This window comes from Myotis lucifugus, unplaced genomic scaffold (genome assembly GCF_000147115.1).
Source record: "Myotis lucifugus unplaced genomic scaffold, Myoluc2.0 scaffold_8, whole genome shotgun sequence".
Taxonomy (NCBI): Eukaryota; Metazoa; Chordata; class Mammalia; order Chiroptera; family Vespertilionidae; genus Myotis; species Myotis lucifugus.
The window spans coordinates 3,691,096-3,716,258 of record NW_005871056.1 but is presented as its reverse complement, the minus strand read 5'-3'; the positions used below and the strand labels follow the sequence as shown (position 1 = coordinate 3,716,258).

The 25,163-nt window shown below is 40.9% G+C and overlaps 1 protein-coding gene across 1 annotated transcript in view; it reads right to left on the bottom strand.

The window, feature by feature from the left end:
• The window catches only part of COL6A5 (collagen type VI alpha 5 chain), an 84,480-nt gene extending 77,534 nt beyond the window's left edge, over nucleotides 1-6,946 (bottom strand). The window contains exons 1-3 of the mRNA XM_023749515.1: nucleotides 6,880-6,946; nucleotides 4,443-5,042; nucleotides 1,192-1,824 (exon numbers count right to left, since the gene is read on the bottom strand). Of these exons, the coding sequence (XP_023605283.1) occupies nucleotides 1,192-1,824; nucleotides 4,443-5,042; nucleotides 6,880-6,946 (1,300 nt within the window). The remainder of the gene's footprint in view (nucleotides 1-1,191; nucleotides 1,825-4,442; nucleotides 5,043-6,879) is intronic.
• Between the last annotated feature and the right edge of the window lie 18,217 nt (nucleotides 6,947-25,163).

Below are 25,163 nucleotides of genomic sequence, written 5' to 3'. Positions count from 1 at the left end.
GGCATGTACCTTTGAAAAGAGCTCAACAAAACTAGAACGGATTCACAAAGCATCTTAACTTGAATATCCTTCACTTAGAAAGATGGAAGGGAAAAAACAATTTAAAAAAAATTAAAAAGCAAGAAAATAATTATGGTTGTACATAAGGATGATCCCTGCAACACTTTTATAAGTAAAACATTTGCAATGACTTATATATCTAAACAAACTATGTTCTATCCACATGCTGGAATATTATTCCCAACTTTAAAGGAATGCTGCAGAAGAATATTTAAGGAAAAGGACAAAAGTGCATGATACAGGCTGATGAGAACTTGGGTAAGGCAGATAATAGTGGTTACCCCCAATACCCATTCTCTCCTTCTTCTAAACTAACTGAACCCCTAATTTTCATCTAGGTAAAAATTTCACCTTGGCTGCCCCAAACAAAGACTACATTTTCAGACTCCCATTTTTACCAGTGAATGTGACATGTGACTAAGTTCTGGCCAATGGCATGTAAACAGAAATGATATATGTAATTTCTGAGAATATTCTTAAAGAAAAGGAGGTGAAAGCCTGCCTTTTCCCTTACTTTTTGTTGTTGTTGTTGTTGCTTGCTTGCTGGCTGTGAATGTGATGCTCAGAGCAGTTAACCTGGACTATGATCTTGGGAGTAAAGGCCATAAATACCACACAAAAAAAGAGACAGGATCCCTGACACTGTGGTCTACCACACCAGCTCAGAATGCTTCCATTGGGGCTTACTTATGAAACACAAAACTAGTTTTAGTTTGTGTAAAGACTTGTTATTTTTTCCTTTCATTGGTCACACCTAAATGTAATTGTAACTGACATACCAAGTAACCTAAAAGTCAAGAGATATAAATGTTAAAAATGGTTTTATCTGAAAGATTACAAACTTTTTTATTTTCTTTTTTACGTTCCTCAATACTATTAAATTATGACATAATTAACACAGTTTAGCTTTTTTACATTTTTTTGAGGTAAGATTTATGCACATGCTAAAAAATTCAATGATTTTTAGTGAGTCTATAAAATTTTGCAGCCAGCACCAAAATCTAGTTTCACAACATCTCCATAACTCCTGAAGTTCCCTTGGCCAACTGCAGTCAGCCTTCCTTCCTGCCCCAGCCCTAGGCAATTACTCCTGTCACTTTTATAATAAGAAAAGTATTTTCTTAAACATACCAGTTTTGTCGAGATCCACTTGTTCCGATCGAGTGGAAACTTGGGACCATATTTCATTCTGGACCTTTTTCAGGAAGTTCGTACTGTAAGTTTCCAAATCTGCATAGGACTTCAGCAAGGAAGACGTCTGTCTCGGCGGGTAAGATGCTATTTCTTCTAACTGGGTACTGTTAGCCCCTTCGATGCCCATGGCAAACACAGTCACGTCCTCCTGACGAAGCTTCATCGCGGCCTCACGCACCTCGTCGTCCGAGGCTCTGTGAGTGACCAGGACAGCGATCTGAGGCACGCCCTGGGCCCTTCTGCTGCCACTGGACTCTAAGAAGCCTTCTCTCCTCAACTTCTCAATGGCAGCCCCAGCATTGGATTTCCCAGTCCGGAGAGAAAGCTTCTGGATTTGCTCCTGAAATACAGATTGATTTGTGCTTGACTTCAGAAGAGAAATAGCCTCAGCCTGATTGCTGTAACTCATAAGTCCAAGCCGCATGCAGTTGTCCTTCACATCCAGGGACATGGTAATGTTATTCAGGAAGTTCTGCAGGTTCCTTAGATTTTGTCTGGTCCCAACGGACTCATCCACCAGGAACATGAGGTCAGCCAGTGAATCTTTCTGACAGGTCACGGGGAAGGACACTACGGGGAGAGAGAGAGAGAGAGTGCATGAGAATTAGCCCGAACCACCAGCCCAGAGTGAGAAAGGCAATTTACAGATTGCCAAAAGGCATTACTGAAAATAGAGGTAGTCATGATAGATGAAGTCAACACTGCTTCCTTTTAATAAACAAAAGATAAAAATTCAGAACAAACTTAATAGGTCATTGGCTTCAGAGGCTTTGCAATGCTATTCCCTCTATCTGAAGAATGCTTCTTACCAATTTTCCCATCACACCCCGCACCACCATGATCTTCATCACCACCAATATGACTACCACCACTACCACCAACTACCACCATCAACAACCATTAACAATAACAACCAACCAACCACCACCACCCCCAACACCATCTCCATCTCCAAAACTATCACTACCACCTCTACCTTCACCACCACCTCCTTCACCACCATCATTCTCAAGTGCCGTGATACAGAGATGAGTTAGAAATACTCCTGACCTTGAGGGGCTCACATGGGGAGGACAGATAGCTGGATTATACTATTTCAGACAGTAGTAAGTGCTAGCAAGGAAATAAGACAGGTGACTCAAATGAGTTACTATGCTGGAGATGTGGTGTGGAGACTAACTTTTCTGAGACATAAAGAAATCTGGGAAGGCCCTCTCTGAGAGGATCGTATTTGGGTAAATGAAGAGAAGGATTCAGCCACATCTTGTTCTGAGAGAAGAATAATTCTGGCAAAGGAACAGTAGAAGGTGGGGATAAGCAAGAAACTCAGAGGTGCTGGAACCAGTGAGTGAGAGGAACAATGATGAACGAGGTCAGAGGAAGGTGGGTACCAAATTGTTAGGACATCACATGATCTTATTTAAATCTTTTAAATATCACCCCAGTCGCTGAGGAGAAAAAATGAATTCAGGGATCTCAATTAAGAAACAGCTGTCATAGTCCAGAAAAGAGATGATGGTTCTTAGACAAGGATAAAAGTCGATAAGATAAATTAAGGGTAGTTTTGGAGGTAGAACAGAGAAGACTTGGTGATAAATTGAATGCGAGTGTTGAAAGACAAAGAAGAAATGATGAAAACTCCTAGTTTTTTGGCCTGAACAGCTGAATGGATGTTGGTGGTGTCTCTTTGCAAGATAGGAAAGAACAGGTTGCAGGGAGAATTCAAGAATTCCATTTCAGACATGCTAAGTGTAGGATACTATGGCAGATGCCAGATAAACAGTTGGTTATATGAATCTGGAATCGAGGGGAGAGTACACCATATGCACATAACACTCCTGCTCTAAGCACAGGTGGAGGAACCACAACTGAAGAAAGTGTAGCCAAGAGATAAGCTTAAACTTGCCAAGAACTACCCATTAGGAGTGGGAGCTCTGGAAGCCAGATGGCACATCTTACTTATCTCAGTCCCCAGTGCCTGTGCCAGGTTCCTAGTGCCTGGTGGGAACCCAGAAATATTTATGGAATTAAAAGAAATTTTCATAAATCTGCCAATGTACTCTGAACTCCACGCGGTTAGCTAAAATAAACCCAAACATGACTGTCCAGGTTAGTGTTTATTTGTAAATTATTAAGGGTAGTAACCTGTGTGCCAGATAACATACAAGCCATCTCACCCATATCATAAGGTAGTCACTATTATCCCCACTTTATAGGTAAAGCTCAGAGGTTAGGTAACTTACTCAAGGCCCCACTGTACAACGGAGGGTATGCCCGTCTCTGCCTGGCCTCATGCTAAGGATATTGTTCCCCTTTAGTGTCACTGTCTCTTAATTGACCAGCAATTATTGGATACTTACTGTGCCTCACACTGTGCCAGGACTGTGAGGGAAAGAGAACAGACGAGGATCTTATTTCCTTACCTGTAAGACTTTCATGTGTTCACTCACTAAGAAATAGAACAACAACCCTGGCTGGATGGCTCAGTCAGTTAGACCCTTGTCCTGAACACCAAAGGGTTGTGGGTTCAATTCCACGTCAGGTCACATACCTAGGTTTCGGGTTGAATCCCTGGTCAAGGCGCATATGAGTGACAACAGATTGATGTTTCTCTGTCTCTCTCTTTCTCTCTCTCTCTCCCCCCCCCCCACCTTCGCTCACTCTAAAAATCAAACTTTTTTACAAAAGGTAAGAAATAGAACACCAGCTCATTGTCAGGCACTATTGCCTCAAAGTACACAGAGGTAAATAAATATAAGTTGCCAATTCTGCCCTCAAGGTACTACCAGTTCAGTTCATTGGTGGGGGACCAACACAGAAACGGGTAATTATACAGCATGGGAAGTGCTGCTGTCATCAAGTGTGCACAAGGAACTGTGACCCAAAAAGAGAACTGAATGGAAAACCTTCCAACAAAATATGGTTGAGACTGCATGGTTGAGATTGAAATGGTGACAGAGGAGATGCAAGCTGTACCAACGCTAGGAGTGCAAGAGGATTCCTGCCAGAGAAAATGACACAAACAAAAGGCAGGAGTAAGGAAGAGTAGACTATGATGTGTAGAAATTTCCGGTACCTCAGTCTGGCCAATTATGAAAACCAGAATAGGAGGTGGAAGAGATGAAAGTGGAGAGACTCAGATATGATCACATGGGGACTGGGCGCCACTCAGCCAAAGGCTTTCTAACCTTTGCTATCAGGGTCAACTGCTCTCTCCCTATACTGAGTCGCTTCCTTGATGATCTGGGTCATGTTCTTGGAAAACGTGCTGAGGTCTCTGGCGGTCCGAAGGTTGACATGGAACTGAGCCGTGGCCATGGCCTTCAGGTTCTCCTCAGAGGCTTTCTGCAGCCCCACCGAGATGATCCTCACCCCGTCTTCCCGAAGAGCCTTGGAAGCCTCTTCCACGTCATCCTCGGACTCGGCCGAAGCCAGAACCACCAGAACCGGGGGGAACAGCTTCTTGTCTCTGCCGTTTGCAGGTCCAGAGAAATAGGTCCTGTGAGCCTCCCGGAGAGCGTTCCCGATCCGCAGGGCGCCGCCCATGAACACAAAGTTCTTCTTGAGGTGGTTCAACATGGGGTTCCTGCTCTTGAAGGTGTTCAGCTGGAATTCACTGTGGAGCTTGTTGCTGTACTGGGCCAGGGCCACGCGGTATTTGCTGGCCTCTATGGGGAGACTGGTGATCACTTTGTTGATGAATGTTTTCACCAGAGGGAAGGACTTAATTCCCAGGTGATCAGAGCTGTCCACCAGAAACACCACATCTGCATACTGAGGGCCTGGGCCTATCAAAATAAAATGACAAACCAAACAAGGCGATTCTTCAGCCTTCACGTTTTGGACCACAGTCCTCGTTTGAGGCTATGTCCTAGCTAATGTTAAGGATAACTTTGAACCCTGAGGGAAGTGTCTTCTGGATGTCAAACAAGGGAAGGTGGAGGGTGGGGAGTAGGAAGAGATTAACCAAAGAATTTATATGCATACCAGTATATGCCTAACCCATGGACACAGACAATAGTGCAGTGAAGGCCTACGGAGTGGGGGGAAAGGGGGGGGATTGGGGGTCAATGGGGAAGAAATACTTTCTACAATAAAGCTAAATTAAAAATAAAAACAATCAAAAAGGACTTCAGTAAAGTTAGCCAATACATTTTTCTTTCTCAACTCTATGCCAGAAACAATCAACATTTCCCCCCTCATTTCCCCCCTCTTTTTGGATGGTGAACTCCAAAACCTGATATTGTACTAAAGAATAAACATACCAGAAAGTCTCTGAGTGGTCTGTGGAGTAACAGCGACTTTTAGAAATAGTATCAAGTAAGCAGATATCTTGAGTTGGAAGCTTAGAAGCAGATCTGAGACAAGAATTTGGGGGAGGGCCCTGATTGAGGGGAAACAGGGTAAGGGAAGCCAAAGAGGAGCACAGCAGGATGTCTACCCTTGGCCTGATTGGAGGGGACTCTAGAGTGTCAATTATACTCGAGTAGCAATTATACTTTGAGACCAGAGGGACTCTTATTTGTATGCCCCTATCAGTCACATTGGCTGCAGACCATCACCAGGAATTGAAGGGAAGGAGTGACAGGTTCCAGGCATAACTTCCTGAGTAACACTTGGAGTGCGGGTGAATTTCCCGCCAAAATATAAGATGGCTCTGTCTTTTGGTTTTGTTCCATCCACCAAAAGGGTGGATTACAAACAAATATTTGGTAATACGCAGTTACAATCGGCCCGAGTTTACACGTTTCCCGCACTCCACCGCAAATCTATATGAACCGAGTTAAAGACGGCTCCCGCGGAGTACGCGCAATTCACGCGAGCCGACTTAACTCGTTTCCCGCACTCCAAGTGGTAAGATGGCTCGGGGAAAGCTGTGAGCAGTTCTCCTGAGAAAGTGGGGTACATCTGTGAGCTGTTGTAAGCAATATTCACAGCAGCTGATGTGGGTGTGGGGTATGGGACTGGTGTACCAGCCTTATAAAGAGTCTGGGCCCGGGGATGCACCATCAACGTCTACTTTGGAAGTCATGATCAGTCACCCCACTCTTGTGATGTTCTGGTAAATGTCTCACAATCGTCTTTCAAAGTAACGTGAAAATTCATCAGGAAATCCTAGGGTAGCAGGAGAGTAGAAAAACCTAGCTTTTATATTCTCTATCTATCTCTCCATATATACATATAAATATATATATATGTATGAAACCCATATCCCTTCCCTATTTTATATTTGTAAATGAGAAAGAAGGCAATAATATTATTTCTATGTGGGGTTCCTTTTTTACCTTTTGTTTAATTTATTAAGGCCAAGATGCAAACTGCCGTACAAAACAAGTGGGTTAACTTTATTCATAGAGACAGGGAACATTGGGACTTATGTAAATAAGTCAATGAATAATTAAAGTTTCTCTAGCCAGGTGTAGCATAATTCATGATTTGCCCATGGCTTTCTGTCATCTTTGAGAGATTAAGTTAGCTTCCAACTACGACTAAATGCTGTCTACTTTCATTTTTTAGAAAATAAATAAATTCCCTGTTTCTCTCTATTTACTGAAGTAAGGGTTTGTTGAGGCATAAAAAATGTTTACTTTCCTAAATAATAATAAGTATAAAATATACAGGTACCTGGGCTCTGATCTGCCAGTGTTTCAGTCCAAAGGGTCAGGACAAGTATAATTAGCACGTTCTTCATTTTGTTAGTGAAGGTCTCTTGCTTTTATTCTGTAAAAAAAATTAAAAAGTTATTTACAATATGAAAAATCTCATTGTATAACAAGAAATAACTACTGGGAAAGTTGGATTAGAACATAATACACTGCACACAAAACAAGCATTTGTCAAGCAATGTCAAAAAAATAAAAACAACTCATAGATACAGACAACAGTGGAATTTTGGGTCTTATGGTAACTTTATATTTAAAATTTTGAAAAACTACCAAATTGTTTTTCCAAAGTGGCTGCAACATTTTATATTCCCACCAGCAATGCATAAAGGTTCCAACTTGTCCATATCCTCACCAACATTTGTTGGCTTTTTTTATTCTAGACAGTGGGTATAAATGGGTATCTTACTGTGGTTTTGATTTCCATTTCCCTAATGATGAATGATGTGAACATATTTTCATATACTTATTGGTCATTTGTCTATCTTCTTTAGAGAAATATCTATTCAAATAATTTGCCCATTTTTCACTGGGTTATTTGTCTTTATTGTTTTATTGTAAGAGATCTTTAAATATACTCTGAATATTGAATTGTCTTGGCACCCAGATGATGTGCTGTTGAATTGGGTTTGCTAGTATTTTGTTGAGAATTTTGCATATATATTCTTCAAACATATTGGCCTGTAGTTTTCTTTTCATATAGTGTCCTTATCTGGCGTTGGGATCAAGGTAATGCCAGCCTTGTAGATGAGTTTGGGAGTGTTCCCTCCTCTTTAATTCTTTCGAAGAGTTTGAGGATTTGGTGTTTATCCTTCTCTGAATGTTTGGTAGGATTCACCAGTGAAGCCATCTGGTTCTGGGCTTTCAGTTTTTGACATGACTCAACATCCTTCCTCACTGCTGGTCTTGTCAGACTTTCTGTTTCTTCCTTATTCAGTCTTGGTAGGTTATTTGTTTCTAGGAAACTATCCATTTCTTCTAGGTTATCCCAGTTGTTGGTATAACTGTTCATACTAATCTTATAATTCTTTGTATTTCTGTGGTACTAGCTGTGATGTCCCCTCTGTCATTTATAATTTCATTTATTTGAGTCCTATCTTTTTTATTGAGTCTAGCTAAAGGTTTGTCAATTTTATCTTTTTGAAGAACCAACTCCTATTTTTGATACTCATTTATATTGTTTTCCTATTGTTTCATTTATTTCTGCTCTAGTCTTCATTATTTCCTTCCTCCTAATTTTGGGCTAAATTTGCTCTTCTTTTCCTAGTTCCTTGACATGTAAAGTTAGGCTATTTATTTGATATCTTTTTTCTTAATGTATGCATTTGTAACACTAAACTTTCCTCCGGGAACTGTTTTTGCTGTATCCCAGAAGTTTGGGTATATTGTGTTTCCATTTCTCTGGAGCCACTAGCTGAGCTCTGTAATTACTCTGGTATGGCTAGATCACAGGTTGTGTTCCCTGGCAGAGCAATGCTAATGGCTAGACTCCACAATTGGGCAGGATTATGGATTGGGCCCTGCAATCGCTCTTGGTCTGGTAGAATCTCAGGCTGTGTTCTCCAAATGAATGGTTCCACTGGCTAGCCTCCGTGTTTAAGCATCCCTTGTTCTGGACAGCACTGTGCTCTGTCACCAGGCAAGGCCACAGACTGTGCCTCAGAGTTGTGAGGTTGCAGACTTCATAATCAGGCAGTTGACTAGCTTGCTCCACTGTTGGGTAATGTTGCTGCCCAGGCTCTCTTATTGGGCAAGACCCTCGCTATATCCTGCAATTGTGGGGGCATTAGGACTGGAGACTGTGCTCTGAGGTTGGGCAGGATCACTGTCCAGGCTCCCTGGTAGGTTGGAGCGGCAGGCTCTACCCTGTGATAGGGTGGGTCACTGGCTGGGCTTCCTGCCTAGGCAAGGCTGCAGGCTGTGTTTGGCAATCAGGTAGGGCTGGAGGCTGGGCTCCACTGAGGGGCGGTACCACAGGCTGTGCTCCAAGGCTTCCCTGGGTCACTCTTCAGGTTCCCTGGTTATATGAGGCCAGCGGCTAAGGTCAACAATTGGGCAGGGCTACTGGCTTAGTTCCCTGCCTGAGCAGAGCTATAAGATGGGTTCTACAGCTGTCTAGGCATCTGTTCATGCAGGACCAGAGGCTATGCTCAGTAGTTGGGTGGGGCTGCAATTGCTTCCTTGCTGGGGGTGGGGCCATAGAATAGTCTCCACAGCAGGTATGACCTATTGGTTGGGGGCTCAAATCAGGCAGAATGGTCAACTAAGCTCCCTGGCCATACAGGCCTTGGAGTTGGCTCTGTGGATGGGCAGAGCCACTGGTTAGGATCTCTTCCCAGATGCTGCTGCAAGCAGGAATGTGGTCCATCAAGATCTGAGCACCAGCTGTGATAAGGCTCAATTGCCCTCTCCATCTCTATCTGGTCCCAGTGGTCAAGTCCTGCAGATTCCCCAGTAATCCCCATGACGTGAATCTTCATTGGGCCTCCTGGGAAGTGTCCTGCAATGCTTGGAGAGCCGTGTGTCCCCAGGGGCTCTCTCTCCCACTGGATGAACCAAAGGCCCAGGAGGACCCTCTCTGTGAGGGTGCTGTGATGGCCTAGGGGAAGGGTAATGTAATCTAAGTGAAACTACTCCTCTTACCCTTCTAATGTGGTCCTTCTTGGTTTCTGTCTTACCCCCAGGTTCTGGGATTTTCACAGTGGTGTCTTGCCCATAGATAGTTTGCTACCATAGTTGATTATCCTGAGAAGGGAACTGAAGTCAGGAACAACCTATGTTGCCATCTTAATGATTTCACCTCCAGGGATTCCTGGACTTTGTCAAGAGGGGCTGGAGCTGGTTCACAGGGTCTACAGGTGGCCATGACTCCTCCCGGGTCCCTTGGTATACAGTGCTGGCGACAGAACCAAACCAAAAGGGGATGCAGCTGAGCCCTCAGGGCACAGAGCTGTTTCCAGGTCTGTCACTGAGACCACCGTCAGAGCTGTTTCCAGGTCGGTCACTGAGACCACAGTCAGTGCGTATACTACCCGGGTGCAAGCCTGCCTTTTCAAAATGGCTCTCTTCAGTCTCAAACTGCACCCCGGTTTCACAGTCTCCTACCTGGTTCCGAAAGATCCCACAAAGACACTTTGTTCAGAGAGGGATGCTAAATTATTGTTGGGGAGCCAGGGAGATGAGTGAGAGATGTTTTATTGGGCCATCTGTCTGATGTCTCTCACTTGACCTTCTTATTTGCTTTTTCCATTACTTCTGCTTCCTTTTGTATACGTTTCTCTGATTTGTCTAGCCTTCATATTGCTTGTGCCTTAAAGAGAAATTTAATTTTTGAGAGAGTGTGTGTATGGTCATTTTCCATCCCTTTGGCTGGTAAAGTATTCCTAAGAATAGGGTGAAGGCTTGTGTTCCTCCAGAGAAGATGTGGATAGAAGAGGGCAGCCTCCTGCAGCTAGAAATTTCCAATGTTGTAATCTGGGCTCACCACTCCCAATCCCCCTTCCAGCCCCAGATCTTATCCAAGTCCTTCCACACCATACCCTGTGGTCTATTCTTGGGCAATCCCCTTTGATTAATTACCTACAGCTCTCGGTTCTTTCATGGTTCAACTTCCCTATCTGTCTTGTGGCATCTTGAAGTTTGCAATAGGAAGCCAAAGCCAGTACTAAATTGCCAACTTTTCCAAAATAAAAGTGAAGAAAGATTGGGGTTGGGGAGGTCCCAAGACATCAGAGTGTGGGGCCCAGCACTTATGAGAGGGTTGAAACACATCAGGAAGGTTCCTCCTAACCCCAAAGGCCCTCAGCCCTTGAGGCTATGATGGAAGGTCCTGAAGTAGAGAGTGGCATGAGCAAGTGATACGCTGGGGAAGTTAACCGGCCATTTTGGAGGTTATATACCCCAAACCAGACTTAGGGCACAGAGAAGCCCCCAGCTCAAGTAGCTGCCAAGTGAACCAACTTGCCCATTCTCACATTTTCAAATGCTCAAATTCTAAGAGGCTGGTTGGAATTCAAAGCTACTATCATCTCTGAGGGAAGGGCACCCTGAACCCACTCCAGGGAGAATCAACAGCCAAACATATGGAGAGAAGGCTCTACACACTGAGTACTGGGCAGCAACCAGATGGCCTCACTGCTTCCTGTGGGGATGTGCAGCACATGTAGGCCAGCACACAGAAACGGGGGAGGAAACTCGACAGCCATTGCCAGGAGACAAAATTAGACAGTAATAATGGATAACAACTGACCACCTCCTTTCTTTGATTACATTCCTTTGGTCATGAACATCTGTGAAGACAAATCTTGCTCATTCCAAATCGTAAACTGTATTTTTGATGGGGGCAATCTGTTTTATAATATAGGGCACTGAGTTCTAAAAGTGACTTGGTGAAGTAGGAAAACAAAAAAAGCTTCATTTAGTGAAATACAAAGGCGCACTGCAAAGCTTGCAACCTTCTGACAGGTTCAAACACTGAAAGAAAACAGTGATCATTTTGTAAATTATAATAGAACACCAAAGGCACTGGTGTAAGTAAGTCTTGAGTCCACTGGATTGGAAATAAATATATAAACAGTTTATTGGAGGTTTACACTGCTAAATCCTAAATCAAACATGGTACAAATAGCACTCTAAAACCATAAAATTTAATTTCTCTCTTCCCCGCCTTTTGCAGCCAAAGGAACAAGAGGTCCTGAAAGATGGTAAGAACTAAAGATCAAGTCATCTCCCCATCTGTACTCCACGAAAGCCTACAGTTTCTGGGTCATCTTGCCGCCCTGAAGGAGAACTCCAAGATCAAGAGAGACATGTTTGTGATGGCATCAACATCCTCATCAGTCTGACCAATTCCTGAACTTTTTAAAGCATCTCAGCCAATAATTCCCATTTGTGTTTGACAATTCCCACGCAAAAGAATCCTGTCCAATATACACTTGGTAACCTTCGACAGTGCTTGGATACCAGACCTGCTGGGATATCCAAGATCGGGGCCTCTATGATGGTTCCTTCCTGTTACAACTTTCCAGACTCACTGGAGAGCTCTCCAATTCCCTATTGCTCTGGAGCTGATCAAACATGGTATCTACACTGTTTTTTTTTCCTCTGCCTCCAGCATGAACAGTCCTGTCTCATGCACAAATTCAAGTCCCAACTACACTTAAGAGCTGCCCCCCTACGCCCTGACTTCTGTAGGGGCATCCACCTTCCATGTTCCCACCTGCTCCCAACACTCGGTCTACACCACTATTTATTAAAAACTGAGGTGTAGCTGAAACCGGTTTGGCTCAGTGGATAGAGCGTCAGCCTGTGGACTGAAAGGTCCCAGGTTCGATTCCGGTCAAGGGCATGTACCTGGGTTGTGGGCACATCCCCAGTAGGAGATGTGCAGGAGGCAGCTGATCGATGTTTCTCTCTCATCGATGTTTCTAACTCTCTATCTCTCTCCCTTTCTCTCTGTAAAAAAATCAATAAAATATATTTTAAAAACTGAGGTGTATATTTTATTCAGCTATGTTATGTATTTCTGTGTACATGTCTTGTCATCCATCTTATGTGTAATTTTTAAGAGAATGGACCATGTTTTCTTCTGTTTGGGATTTTCCTAATACAATGCCAAGCAAGTAAATGCTTGCTAAATTTAACTACAAGTATACATTATCAGTGGGTAAATGCACAGTTGAGTATATAAAGTATGATCCAAGTTTTTAAAAAATATCAAATGTAAATCTAGGCTGTGGAGTTGGGTATATTTTTAGTTCCTGCTTAAATTAAAAATTCTATTTTCCTGAGTGTGATGATTGATGTTTTCTTGTTTATCTCTTAAGACTGTCCTAGTCTGACTGTTTCTAGTCTGGCATGTAAGGAGCTTGAAGTCAACTCTGTCCTCCTAACAGCAGGTAAAAAGTGAAAGAAACTGAAAATCATCAACTCTTTTATAGCCATCAGAAGTGAGGTCATAAGGTAAACCACTGCTCCAGAATTGGAGAGATAGGTAAGCAGATATGGAAAAATCACAATTTAAAGAAGCAGAAACTTCTGTGGAAACCAGTGCCTGGCTAGGAAAACCTGAACTACAATTGGAAATTGTTGAGAATTAAAAACTCCAGGCCGTTGCCCAGTGTTAGGATGACACCTATACTTTTGTTAAGTTTTACCTACAGAGGAAAAAAGAAGCACTTTGAAATACTCCACAAACTTCTATTCTTCTTAATAAGCCCTGCCCTCAGGAGAAACTATCTTACCAGTAAAATCCTACTGGGATCTTACTAGAACCTAACCAACCTAGGGGAAGGGGAATACCCAAATCCAGGCCCCTGTAGTCATCCTGTCCCATCTAAGGAGGTGAAAAAAAAAGGAGAAGCATCTGTGAAGTTCACAGCCCAGAGCACAGGCTCACACAACAAACAAAAAGCAAAACTGAGATTTAATCACAGAACTATGGAATGCTTCCCCTCCTTCCTCAGCTCACAACCACATCACTAAATACAGGGGCAGGCAAAAGTAGGTTTACAGTTGTGAGTACGTGAACCACAGAGTTTATTCTTGTTTCTTTCTTTCTTTCTTTCTTTCTTTCTTTCTTTCTTTCTTTCTTTCTTTCTTTCTTTCTTTCTTTCTTTCTTTCTTTCTTCCTTCCTTCCTTCCTTCCTTCCTTCCTTCCTTCCTTCCTTCCTTCCTTCCTTCCTTCCTTTCTTTCTTTCTTGTATTATTATTAACCTACTTTTGCCCACCCCTATACTTTTTTGGTGCAGTTTCCTTTACCCACTATGTCATGTCTAGCTTTCAACAAACAATTATAAGGCATGCTAAAAGGCATAAAACAAAATTGAAGAGACAGATCACATATGAGAACCAGACTCAGACACAGCAGGGATGTTAGAATTATCAGACCAGGAATTTAAAATAACTATGATTAATGTGCTAATAGCTCTGATGGAAAAAGTAGGCAATACGTAAGAACAGATGAACAAAGTAAACAACAAATGCAAGAGACAAAAAAAACACACTGTAATAGAAATGAAGAATGCCTTTAATAGGCTCATTAGTAGACTGGGTTGGCTGAGGAAACAATCTTTGAGTCTGAGGATATGTCAATAGGAACTTCCAAAACTGAAAAACATGGAACAGAATATAGAAGAACTGTTGGACAACTATGAAAACTACAATATATGTGTAATAGGAATACGAGAGGGAAAAGGGAAAAAGGAGCGGAAGAAATATTTGAAACAATAATGACTGAGAATTTCCCCAAAATTAATGTCAGACCCAAAAACTATAGATCCAGAAAGCTCACAAAACACCAAGCAAAATAAATAATAAATAAATAAAGCCACAAAACAAAAGAATACCCTACCTATAGAGCAGCAAAGATAAAAATTACATCTGACCTCCCAGTAACTATGTAAGCAAGAAGAGTGGAGTAGAATATTTAAAGTATTGAGAGGACAAAACACATCAATCTGGAATTCTGCACCCAGTAAAATTATCCTTCAAGAGTAAAGTAAAAATAGACTTTCTCAAAAAATCAAAAAATTGAGAGAATTTGTCACAAGTAAACCTGTCTTGCAAAAAAAAAAAAGTTAAAAGCTCTTCAGAGACAAGGAAAATAATATAGGTCAGAAACTCGGATCCACATAAGATTTGTTTAATTTGGTATAGTATGATGCACCAAAAAAAAGCAATTTTAATGAGGAAGAAGTGTTCATTTTACTCATAACCCCCTAGAAACAGGAGACATGGCACACGATGCAGGGCCACACAGGGAAGAACTGAGGATGAGGAGTGGGCTGCATTAAGAGTAGTTCTTAGAGAAAAATTTATAGTGCTGAATGCAAATAAGAAAAGAAGACCTAAAATTGATCACCTAAGAATCATATAAGTATCCACCTTAGGAAGAAAAAAAGAAAATTAAATCCAAAGTACTAAGCAGAAGAAAATAAATAATTTTTAAATGGAGCAAAAATCATTAACATTGAAAACAGAAAATTACTAGAGAAAATCAACAAAACCAAAAGCTATTCTTTGAAAAAAAAAATCAATAAAATCTTTAAGCCTCTGGCCAGGCTAAGAAAAAAAGAGAGAGAGAAAACAAAAATTAATATCAGTAATTAAAGAGAAGACATTGCTATAGATCCCACAGTCATTAAAAGAATAATTAAGGAATAGTATGAACAATTCTATGTTCACAAATTTGATAGCGCGATGGACCAATTTTTCGAAAGATACAATCTGCCAAATCTCACACAAGAAGAAATAGACAATCTGAATAGGTTTATATCTATTAAAGTAATTGAATCAATAAATAAACTTGCAGAACAGAATGCGCTAGGCCCAGATAGGTTCACTGGTGAATTATACCAGACTCTTAAGGAAGAAATTACACCAAATCTCTATAATCTTTTCCAGAAAACAGAAACAGAGGGAATACTTTGTAAATCATTCTGTGATGCTGTAAATCATTCTGTGGTACCCTAATACCAAAACCAGATAAAGACATTACAAGAAAAGAAAACTACAGACAAATATCTTTCACGAATACAAATTTTTTTTTAAGTCCTCAAACAAAATGTTGGCAAATCAAATCCAACAATATAAAAAGAATTACACACATGATGAAGTGAAATTTATTTCAGACCGGTTCAACATTCAAAAATCAATTTATGTAATCCATTACATCAACAGGCTAAAGAAGAAAAGTCACATGATCAAATGAATAGAGGCAGAAAAAGCATTTGACAAAATCCAAACTCATTTATAAGAAAGAAAAAAACAAACAACAAAAACGTCTCTGCACACTGAGCAGAGGAGAACTTCCTCAACATGATAAAGAACACCTACAGCCCAGATGGTGTGGTTCAGTGGTTGAGCATCATCCATGAACCAGGAGGTCATGGTTCAATTCCTGGTCAGGGCACATGCCTGGGATGTGAGCTCAGTCCCCAGTAGGGGGTGTGCAGGAGGCAGTCAATCAATGATTCTCTCCTGTCTTTGATGTTTTTCTCTCTCCCTCTCCCTTCCTCTGAAATCAATAAAACCATATTTTAATTAAAAAGGAGCATGCACAAAAAACCTATAGCTTAAATTGTACTTAGTGGTGAGAAACTAGACACTTTCTCACTAAGATCAGGAACAACACAAAAATATTGCCTTTCATCACTAAAAAAATTAAATGGATGCATTATATTGTATATAAATTATGCCTCAATAAGGTATAATTATTAAGTATCTAGTTTGAATGATAAATTAGGTGGTCTTAAGAGTGGTGTACCAGGGTAGATGGTGGGAGTAGTTTTTTTTCTTAATAATTTATCCTTAATTGAAATCATTGAATACTTTATATTCAATGAGTTGATTGAAAAAAATCATGAAAGTAAATTTGATTGAAAAAAACAAGGACAGAAATCAATTTTTTTAAAAAACTCATGTTGAAATCAAATAAGCCAGCTAAAGTGAGTACAAACCAATGAATTCTGTAGGGTGGTTCCTTTTCAGTATATGACTATCACTGAGTCTATATATAATTCTTGAAGTGTTCAATGAATGACTTTTCTCTTATTCTAGAATTGTACTGGTCAATAGTTAATACTCAATATATATTGGTTTAAAAAAAAGAAACAAAAAAAAGTTAAAAAGGGAAGTAGTTAAAAACGAAAGCATGCACAATGCCTCACTTAATATAAATATATTTTTATTGATCTTAACATCACCTATTATAACATTGTTGGGTAGCAAACGATTAATGTCAGTTATCAAATCTCTTTATTATAGACATATCCCTGGTAGAAAGAATTTGGCTGGATTCAGCTTTTTGATCCGATTTGTAAATCTTCTTTTTAAGGAGGGGAATTTAAACTCTTTTTATGTTATATTATACAACTAGAGGCCCGGTGCATGAAATTCATGCACTGGGATTGGGGGGGTTCCCTCAGCCTAGCCTGTACCCTCGTACAGTCTGGGAGCCGTCAGGGATGTCTGACTGATGGCTTAGGCCTGCTCAGCCGTCAGTCAGACATCCTTAGTGGTGCCACGGAGGCGGGAGAGGCTCCCACCACCACTGCTGCGCTCGCCAGCTATGAGCTTCTGGTTGAGCTCACTGATCACCAGGGGGCAGGTCCTGTATTGAGCATCTGCCCCCTGGTGGTCAGTGTGTGTCATAGCAACCAGTCGTTCCGCTGTTCAGTTGATTTGCATATTAGCCTTTTATTATATAGGATATATGTTTGGGCTTACTTCTGTCACCTCTTTTTTATATATTATCCTTTACTTTTCCCAACTGTTTCTTTTAACTTTTTGCCTTGTCACCTATTGTCTTTTTATCTATTGCCCCTTCATTAATCATTAATTTAGAAGAATACATATCATATTTTTACTTAGAGCAAACTACATAAAATTATTTGCAAAAAAAGGTTTTAGTTTAAACGTCAAAATTCATCAACTTTAGAAATGAAACAATAATATTTATGACCCTCACCTATGAAAGATTAAAAAAGTTAGCCTGTTTACATTTCCTTCCTCTTCTTTAATTTTTTGTTTGTATTTTATAGGGGCAAAGGGCATCTCCCAATCTATTGTCATGAAATTACCTTTTAAACTTTAGGTATTTTATGCTGTAGTTTTTCTCTCAAGAATTATACTTCTTGGTTTGTGGTCACAATACCAGTTATTTCCATTTTACTTATAAGTTTAAAGAATTTTTAGAATTCTTTAAGTTTATGGAATTAATGTACCCATAAGTCCATACACATTCTTGGGTTCTTTATTTTGACTCTTCCTTTTGCCTTTTACACCGACCAGATCAGCACTGTCCAACAGAAACAGAATGCAAGAAGCCACATACAGCAGGTCCTCGGGTTACGTGGAAGATCCGTTCCTACGACCCGACTTGTAACGCTATTTTCACCGTAAGTCGAAACCCACTTATATAAGCACCTATGTCACTCACATGGAGCACATACACAGCAGTAATGAAGTGAAACAGTAAAAAAAATTTAAAAGAAATAGAACAATTCCTGACCTTTACTTGTGGTAAATAAATAATAAAAAACATAAAGCACATATGTATATACATCGAAATGATGGAACTTTTTTTTAAATAAGTAAATGGGAGATATCGACGTAACCACAAAACAATGTACGTTGAGTCTCACATAACCCGAGGACTGTCTGTATATAATTTTAAAAATTTTAGTGTTCACGTTAATAAAGAAATAGATAAAATTAATAATATATTTTACTTAGCCTAATATATCCAAAATGTTCTAATTTCAATGTGTAACCAATTAAATACTTATTAATGAGATATTTTTGCATTCTTCTTTCTTAAACTGTTCCAAAAGTCATACAGTGAAAAATGTCTCCCTCTTCCCACTGTTTTCCAGTTCCCCAGTTCAGAGACAATTTCTTTCTTTTTTTTCTTCTTTATTGATTGAGGTATTACATATGTGTCCTTGGTCCCCCCTAGCCCCTCACCCCCCTGGTGTCTGTGTTCACTGGTTATGCTTATATGCATGCATACAAGTCCTTTGGTTGATCTCTCCTCCTTCCCCCCACCCTCCCCTGCCTCATCTAGAGCAATCTACATCAGGGCTGCCTAATTGAAATATAACAGAAGCCATACAGAGAATGTGGCAATAGAATTCTTGGGTCTCATTCCTTCTATTTTTTTTTCTAAACTCTTTATCTTTGTCTTCTGGAATCTGATGTTGCTGAGATAATTTATGGTCAGCCTAATTTATCTATTTTTCCACTGGATACTTTGTCCTTTACCCTTAAATAACACCATACTAATCTTATTTATTTTTGTTTTGCGTGTGGCGTTTGTGTATTTCTCTGAAACATGATGAAACTTCTGATGTGCCAATTCTTCATTTTGGGAAGCCTTTCTTATGGGAAGAATGCCATATTTCTTCAATTAAAAGACATATTTTTCATATTTTATTGATTTATTTATCATGTCTTTATTAATTTTAGAGAGAGAGGAAGGGAGAGGAATAGAGAGATAGAAACAACAAGAAAGAAACATCATTGATAGGCTGCCTCCTGCATGCCCCCACCTGGGATCAAGCCCACAACCCAGGCATGTTCCCTGACCAGGAATCAAACCGTAACCTCTTGGTTCTTAGGTAACTGCTCAACCATTGAGCCATACGGGCTGAGCTATTTTTTTCATATTTTAATCTTTCTCAAACTGAGAAATGTCTTATGAGGGACACATTCATTTATTACTATCATTCCTTTTTATTTCCCCAAAAGCTATTTTTAAAGCAACAGTGTGTCTTGAAATTGATAATTTGAGATCAAAGAAATACAATGTTATATAGTTCCTTTTGTTCTCTCCTATATTCCCCACCAGAAAGTCCATCTAGTCCTATGCCGTTTCTGTTTTCCATCACTATTATTCTTTCTAACCATTTTTGTCTCTTGGTCCTTATCTTCCGCATCCTATGAGATTTTCCCCAAAGCTGTCCTCTAAGTCAAAACTCCATTTTCTACAAGGTTGCCTTGTATCCAGCTGCTTCTAATCGGGGCTTTGGTTTTGTAAAGGCTTTATTTTCCTTCTGTGCTTTCGTTGGCTTTGCCGTTCCTTATCTCTTGCATTTCTTTAAGCCAGTGGTTCTCAACCTTCTGGCTCTTTAAATGCAGTTCCCCATGTTGTGACCCAACCATAAAATTATTTTCGTTGCTACTTCATAACTGTAATGGTGCTACTGTTATGAATCGTAATGTAAATATCTGATATGCAGGATGGTCTTAGGCGACCCCTGTGAAAGGGTCGTTTGACCGCCAAAGGGGTCGCGACCCACAGGTTGAGAACCGCTGCTTTAAGCCCTTGCTTTATGAAACCTGTGTCCTCTTATTCTTTAGAGCTTGGTATCATTTTTTGTGTTTCCTGGACTAATTCTTAATCTTTGTTTGGCATACAAACAATGCTTCTCTTTCTATTGAAAGTATTTTTGCATAAGACCCAGACTCATGCTTTGGGTTTTCCGTGCAGCTGTTGAATGCGTGTTTGGGGCAGTGGAGAGAGTCAAGTTCAGGCACAGGGATGCAACAGAAGTTGGTCTTACACATTTCACATTTATAGTTCTCAGCTATTGTGTACTTGGTGGCTATTGAGAATGACATTTTCCTCTCATTATTCTTTTAGCTGCTTGTTACTACCTTATAGAAAAACTATTGATATTTTCTGGATTTATTTTATAGTCAGCTATCTCAACTCAGTTTTCAATTGTTTCTCTTAGCTATGGTCTATCTGAAACTGCAAGCTCTTACATATTTCCTATTATGTGCCTATCACTATTCTTTGTTCTTTATCTTTAAAAAGTCTCTATGAGACTTGTCTTCTGGAATCTGATGTTGCTGAGATAATTTATGGTCAGCCTAATTTATCTACTTTTCCACTGGATAGTTTGTCCTTTACCCTTAAATAACACCATACTAATCTTATTTATTTTTGTTTTGCGTGCGGCGTTTATGTATTCCTCTGAAACATGATGAAACTTCTGATCTGCCAATTCTTTACTTTCGGAAGCCTTTCTTAAGAGAAGAATGCCATATTTCTTCAATTAAAAGACATATTTTTCATATTTAATTGATTTATTTGTCATGTCTTCATTAATTTTAGACAGAGGGGAAGGGAGAGGAATAGAGAGATAGGAACAACAACAAGAGAGAAACATCATTGATAGTACTACTAGCCCATGAGATAGAAGAAAAAAGTAATGTTAACTATCTTATGTAAATTCACACAGCTAGTACATGATAAATGCTGATTTGAACCCAAGGTAGATGGCCTCTTAAATCATTACACTGTCTGCAAAACTGTATTGTTATCTCCCGCTTTCAAAATTATGTTTCTTACATTATTGCAATAATTAAAATAAAGCATGCAAAATTATCTTTATCCTCTCATTTCCTCTACAACTTTCCCCCTCTCCATTAAGGAGATGGGCTGGGTGTAAGAAAAGCTAAAGTCTGGAGCATCTTGGTACTAACGGGGCATGCATTCTTGGGCAAGGGTTAATAATTGTGAGCCTCAACTTTCTCATCAATGAAGTGGTGATAAGCACATCTTTTTTCACCTCTCAGAATTACTGTCAGATTGAAATATAACCATTTATATAAACTGCTCCAAGATCTAGCCAGAGATATCATTATTACTACAATTTCACACCCAGGCACCTATCTATTTCAGGAGCCTATTTGCTTGACTTGAACATCCTCAAGCCATCCAGTTGCCCAGAAACTTGTTATTATCACATTTTCTCTACCATTTTCTATCTCCAATTCACACACATGAACACACCACGAGCCACCACAACCATTGTCACCTGCCATTCTCCAAAGAACCATTCTTGGCCTGCAGCCTTATTACAGAGACTTCTAGTCACCTATCCATTACCCAGTATTCCCTTTTTATTAAATCAATAGACCCTCTATATTGATGGATGGAGCAATGTGCTCAGCTATGAAAACACAATTCCAAACCTCCTTTGTAGCTAAGGGTAGCCAAAGAAATATACTCAGAAGATGGATGACCCAGCAGAAAAAGTAGGTCTTTTCATGTCCATACTACTGATGAAGAAACAGGCTCAGAGAGATAGTACAGTCCCCAAAACTTGCAGTCTCTCTGACTGCAAAGATGATGCTCTTTCTACTGTACCACTGCCCTTATAAAGCTCTCATCCCACTATTCTGATCTCTTGATGTGTCTTATTATCTTCCAAGATAATTATTAGTTAACCATGCTAATGGAGAAGGCTCAAGGTGTCACCTGGGCCCATCAAATAATGTGGAATTTCACAGTGGCCTCTCAGAGACCAAGTCTTGAATGATAGTAGCCCCCCAAACAGTGGTTTGAAGAATCAGAATTAAACAGGTCAGAGGGAATCTAGGGCACTGGAGATTGACAGGGTTGACAAAAATGCAGGCAAATGTGCCCTGGCTGGTGTGGCTCAGTTGGTTGGAGTGCATCCTGTACATCAGAAGGTGGTGGGTTTGATTTCTAGTCAGTGCACACACCCAGGTTTCAGGTTCAATCCCAGTTGAGGTATGTGCAGGAAGCAACCGACTGATATTTTTCTCTCTCGTTCACTCTCTCTCCCTCCTCCCCTCCATTTCTTTAAGATCAATTAAAAAAAATTAAAATATTTTTAATGCAGCCAAATGCCAATTCCCCACCAGCTAGTCCTTCCTCATAAGATAGGCATGCATCTCATTTGTGCCTTTAGGTCCAAGCTTTGGCCAGTGCACACCTCCTCCTCTTCTGCACCTGCTCAGAGAGGACCCAGATCTGAGAGGACGTAGATCTGAGATCCTACGAGGTTGACAGGGGCATCCTCAAAGCAAACTGCAACCCATGAAAGGTCACATCTCCAGTGAATCCCTGTTCTCCACTGTCAGAGCAAGAGGGTTCTGGATAAATGTTCCAGAGTTAAAAATTATTCCCTTTTGGAAGATGATTTGAATTTGAAGAAGGAAAACACAACATAAAATAACCATGAAGACATATTTGTAAACCTTATACTTCACTAGAGGCCCAGTGCATGAAATTCGTGCACTTGGAAGGGTGGGGAGGTCCCTCAGCCCAGCCTGTGACCTCTCGCAGTCAGGAGCCCTTGGGGGCTGTCAGTCAGACATCCTTAGTGCTGTTGCAGAGGCAGGAGAGGTTCCTACCACCACCGCTGCACTTGCCAGCTGTGAGCCCAGCCTCTGGCTGAGTGACACCCCCCCTGTGGGAGCGCACTGACCACCAGGGGAAGCTCCTGCATTGAACATCTTCCCCCTGGTGGTCAGTGCATGTTATAGCAACCAGTCATTCCACCGTCTGGTCGAAACTGGCTCTCTGACATCCCCCAAGGGGTTCCAGATTGCAAGATGGCACAGGCCAGGCTGAGGGACCCCACCTGAATCATGGCTGGGACGTGGGAGGTTGGCCAGCCAGGGAGGGACCAACCAGGTGGGCTCCAGGGCATGTCTGGCCTGTCTAACTCAGTCCCGATCAGCCAGACCCCAGCAGCAAGGTAATCTACCAGTTGGAGCGTCTGCCCCCTGGTGGTCAGTGCATGTCATAGAGACTGATCGACCAGTCAACTGTTTGCCCCCTGGTGTTCAGTGCACATCACTGTGAGCAGTTGAGCGGCCTTAGCATATCATTAGCACATTATACTTTGATTGGTTGAACGGCCAACTGGACGACCAGACACTTAGCATATTAGGCTTTTATTATACAGGATTATAGAAGAACGCTAAGTATATGCCCTTTTATTACTTTTGAACAAACAGAAGTTAGCCTGTGAGCAAACCTTCTATCAGTGGTTCTCAACCTTCTGGCCCTTTAAATACAGTTCCTCATGTTGTGACCCAACCATAAAATTATTTTCGTTGCTACTTCATAACTGTAATGTTGCTACTGTTATGAATCGTAATGTAAATACCTGATATGCAGGATGGTCTTAGGCGACCCCTGTGAAAGGGTCGTTCGACCGCCAAAGGGGTCGCGACTCACAGGTTGAGAACAGGCTGTTCTAAATGTTTTAACGTAAAACCTACATACACAATTAAATAGATGATCACTGTATTAGCATATTCTCTTTTCACATGTTATAAAGAGTCACCATTGCAACCATACAGCAGGTAGGGAACTCTGGGGGAAACTTTAGAACAATGCTCGCAAGTGCCACAGCAAAACCACGCATCCTGCCTCCACTCATCGGAGAGAGGAGAAAACCGAGAAATGTCTGCAGAGATTTGCTCCAGCGTCTTAGGAGGAGTCAATAGTGAACTTAGACTTAATAGTTAAGCCACCAAAGGAGAACAACAGCCAAAAAAATACAAACTGACAGTAAACCCTTCATAGAACCTTCATCATCAGATAGCTCATGAGTAAGGCTCTCTCTGCAGTGATGAAGAGCCCGCCTGGTCTGCAGGAATGATTGGGAACCTTGCAGAACAGGGAACAGCGTAACTTGGGTCCACAGGGCATCCGTATTTGTTTCCAAGAGCCTTTCCCATAGCAACTCACTTCTTCTCAGAGTTAGTGTGAGGTAGCTAGCTCTGGACTCCTCAGAGAAGGTGAAAAATTGTCTCTCTCACTTTGGTTCATAAAAAATCTCAGTACCCATATTTATTCTACTTATAAAATGTATCATGTAAACATCAATACAAAGATTTTTTTAAAAATGTCTTGCTGCCCTGGCTGGTGTTTCTCAGTGGTTAGAGTGTCAGCCCGCACATCGAATAGTCACAGGATTGATTCTAGTCAAGGGGATGTACCTGAGTTTCAGGTCTGGGTTGCAGGTTTGATCCCCAGCCCTGATCAGGGCATGTGCAGAAAGCAACCAATCAATGTGTCTCTCTCATATTGATGCTTCTCTCTCTCTCTCTCTCTCTCTCCCCCGCTCTCTCTCTCTCTCTCCCTCCCTCCCTCCCTTCCATTCTCTCTAAAAGTCAATGGAAAAAATATCCTCAGGTGTGGATTAACAACAACAATATATCTATATCTGTATGTGGATTGACAACAACAATATATCTATATCTATATCTATACCTATATCTATATCTATACCTATATCTATATCTATAATGTCTTGTCAATGTGAATTTTCCTTAAGGATTTTTGTTCAGAGCTCACAAAGAAAATACATCTTTTCCAAAATAACAAATTTGCCATTTTGGGTTAACTACACCAAGTTGCAAAGATCCTGGATAAAGAAAAAATATGCCGGCCAGGGGATTGTCAAGGGTGGGGGGAAAAAAGGAGACATATGTAATACCCTTTGTAATACTTTAAGCAATAAAAAGAAAAAGAAAAAATATGCCACCAGATTTTAGTACATAACTCCCTCCTTCACTTTGAAGGAACCTTGTTTGCAGCCTTCCACATAGTACAAGCTCAGAAATGTTTGTTGAAGCCCTGAGTGCTGTTTGAGGAAATTTCAAAGACCACTGTTCACAGTTAGAAACAAAATAGCAAACCATAAGCATTTCAAAGTTCTTATTATAGCTGAATAGACCCGGATATCTGATGCCTTACGCTCAGTCTATGCACCCACTGCTGATTATTTGAGGGTTCCTGCATGGGGTGAGGGAGGAGCCCAAAGGTTAGACTACATGAGCTCTAAGTCAGTGGTTATCAAACTTTAGCTGCAGGTCCATCTTCTGGGAGGCCTGCTAAAACACACATCCCGGGCCCCATGCCTGGAGATGCTGGTTCAGCAGGTCTGGGAGGGGCGCATGAATTCGCATTTC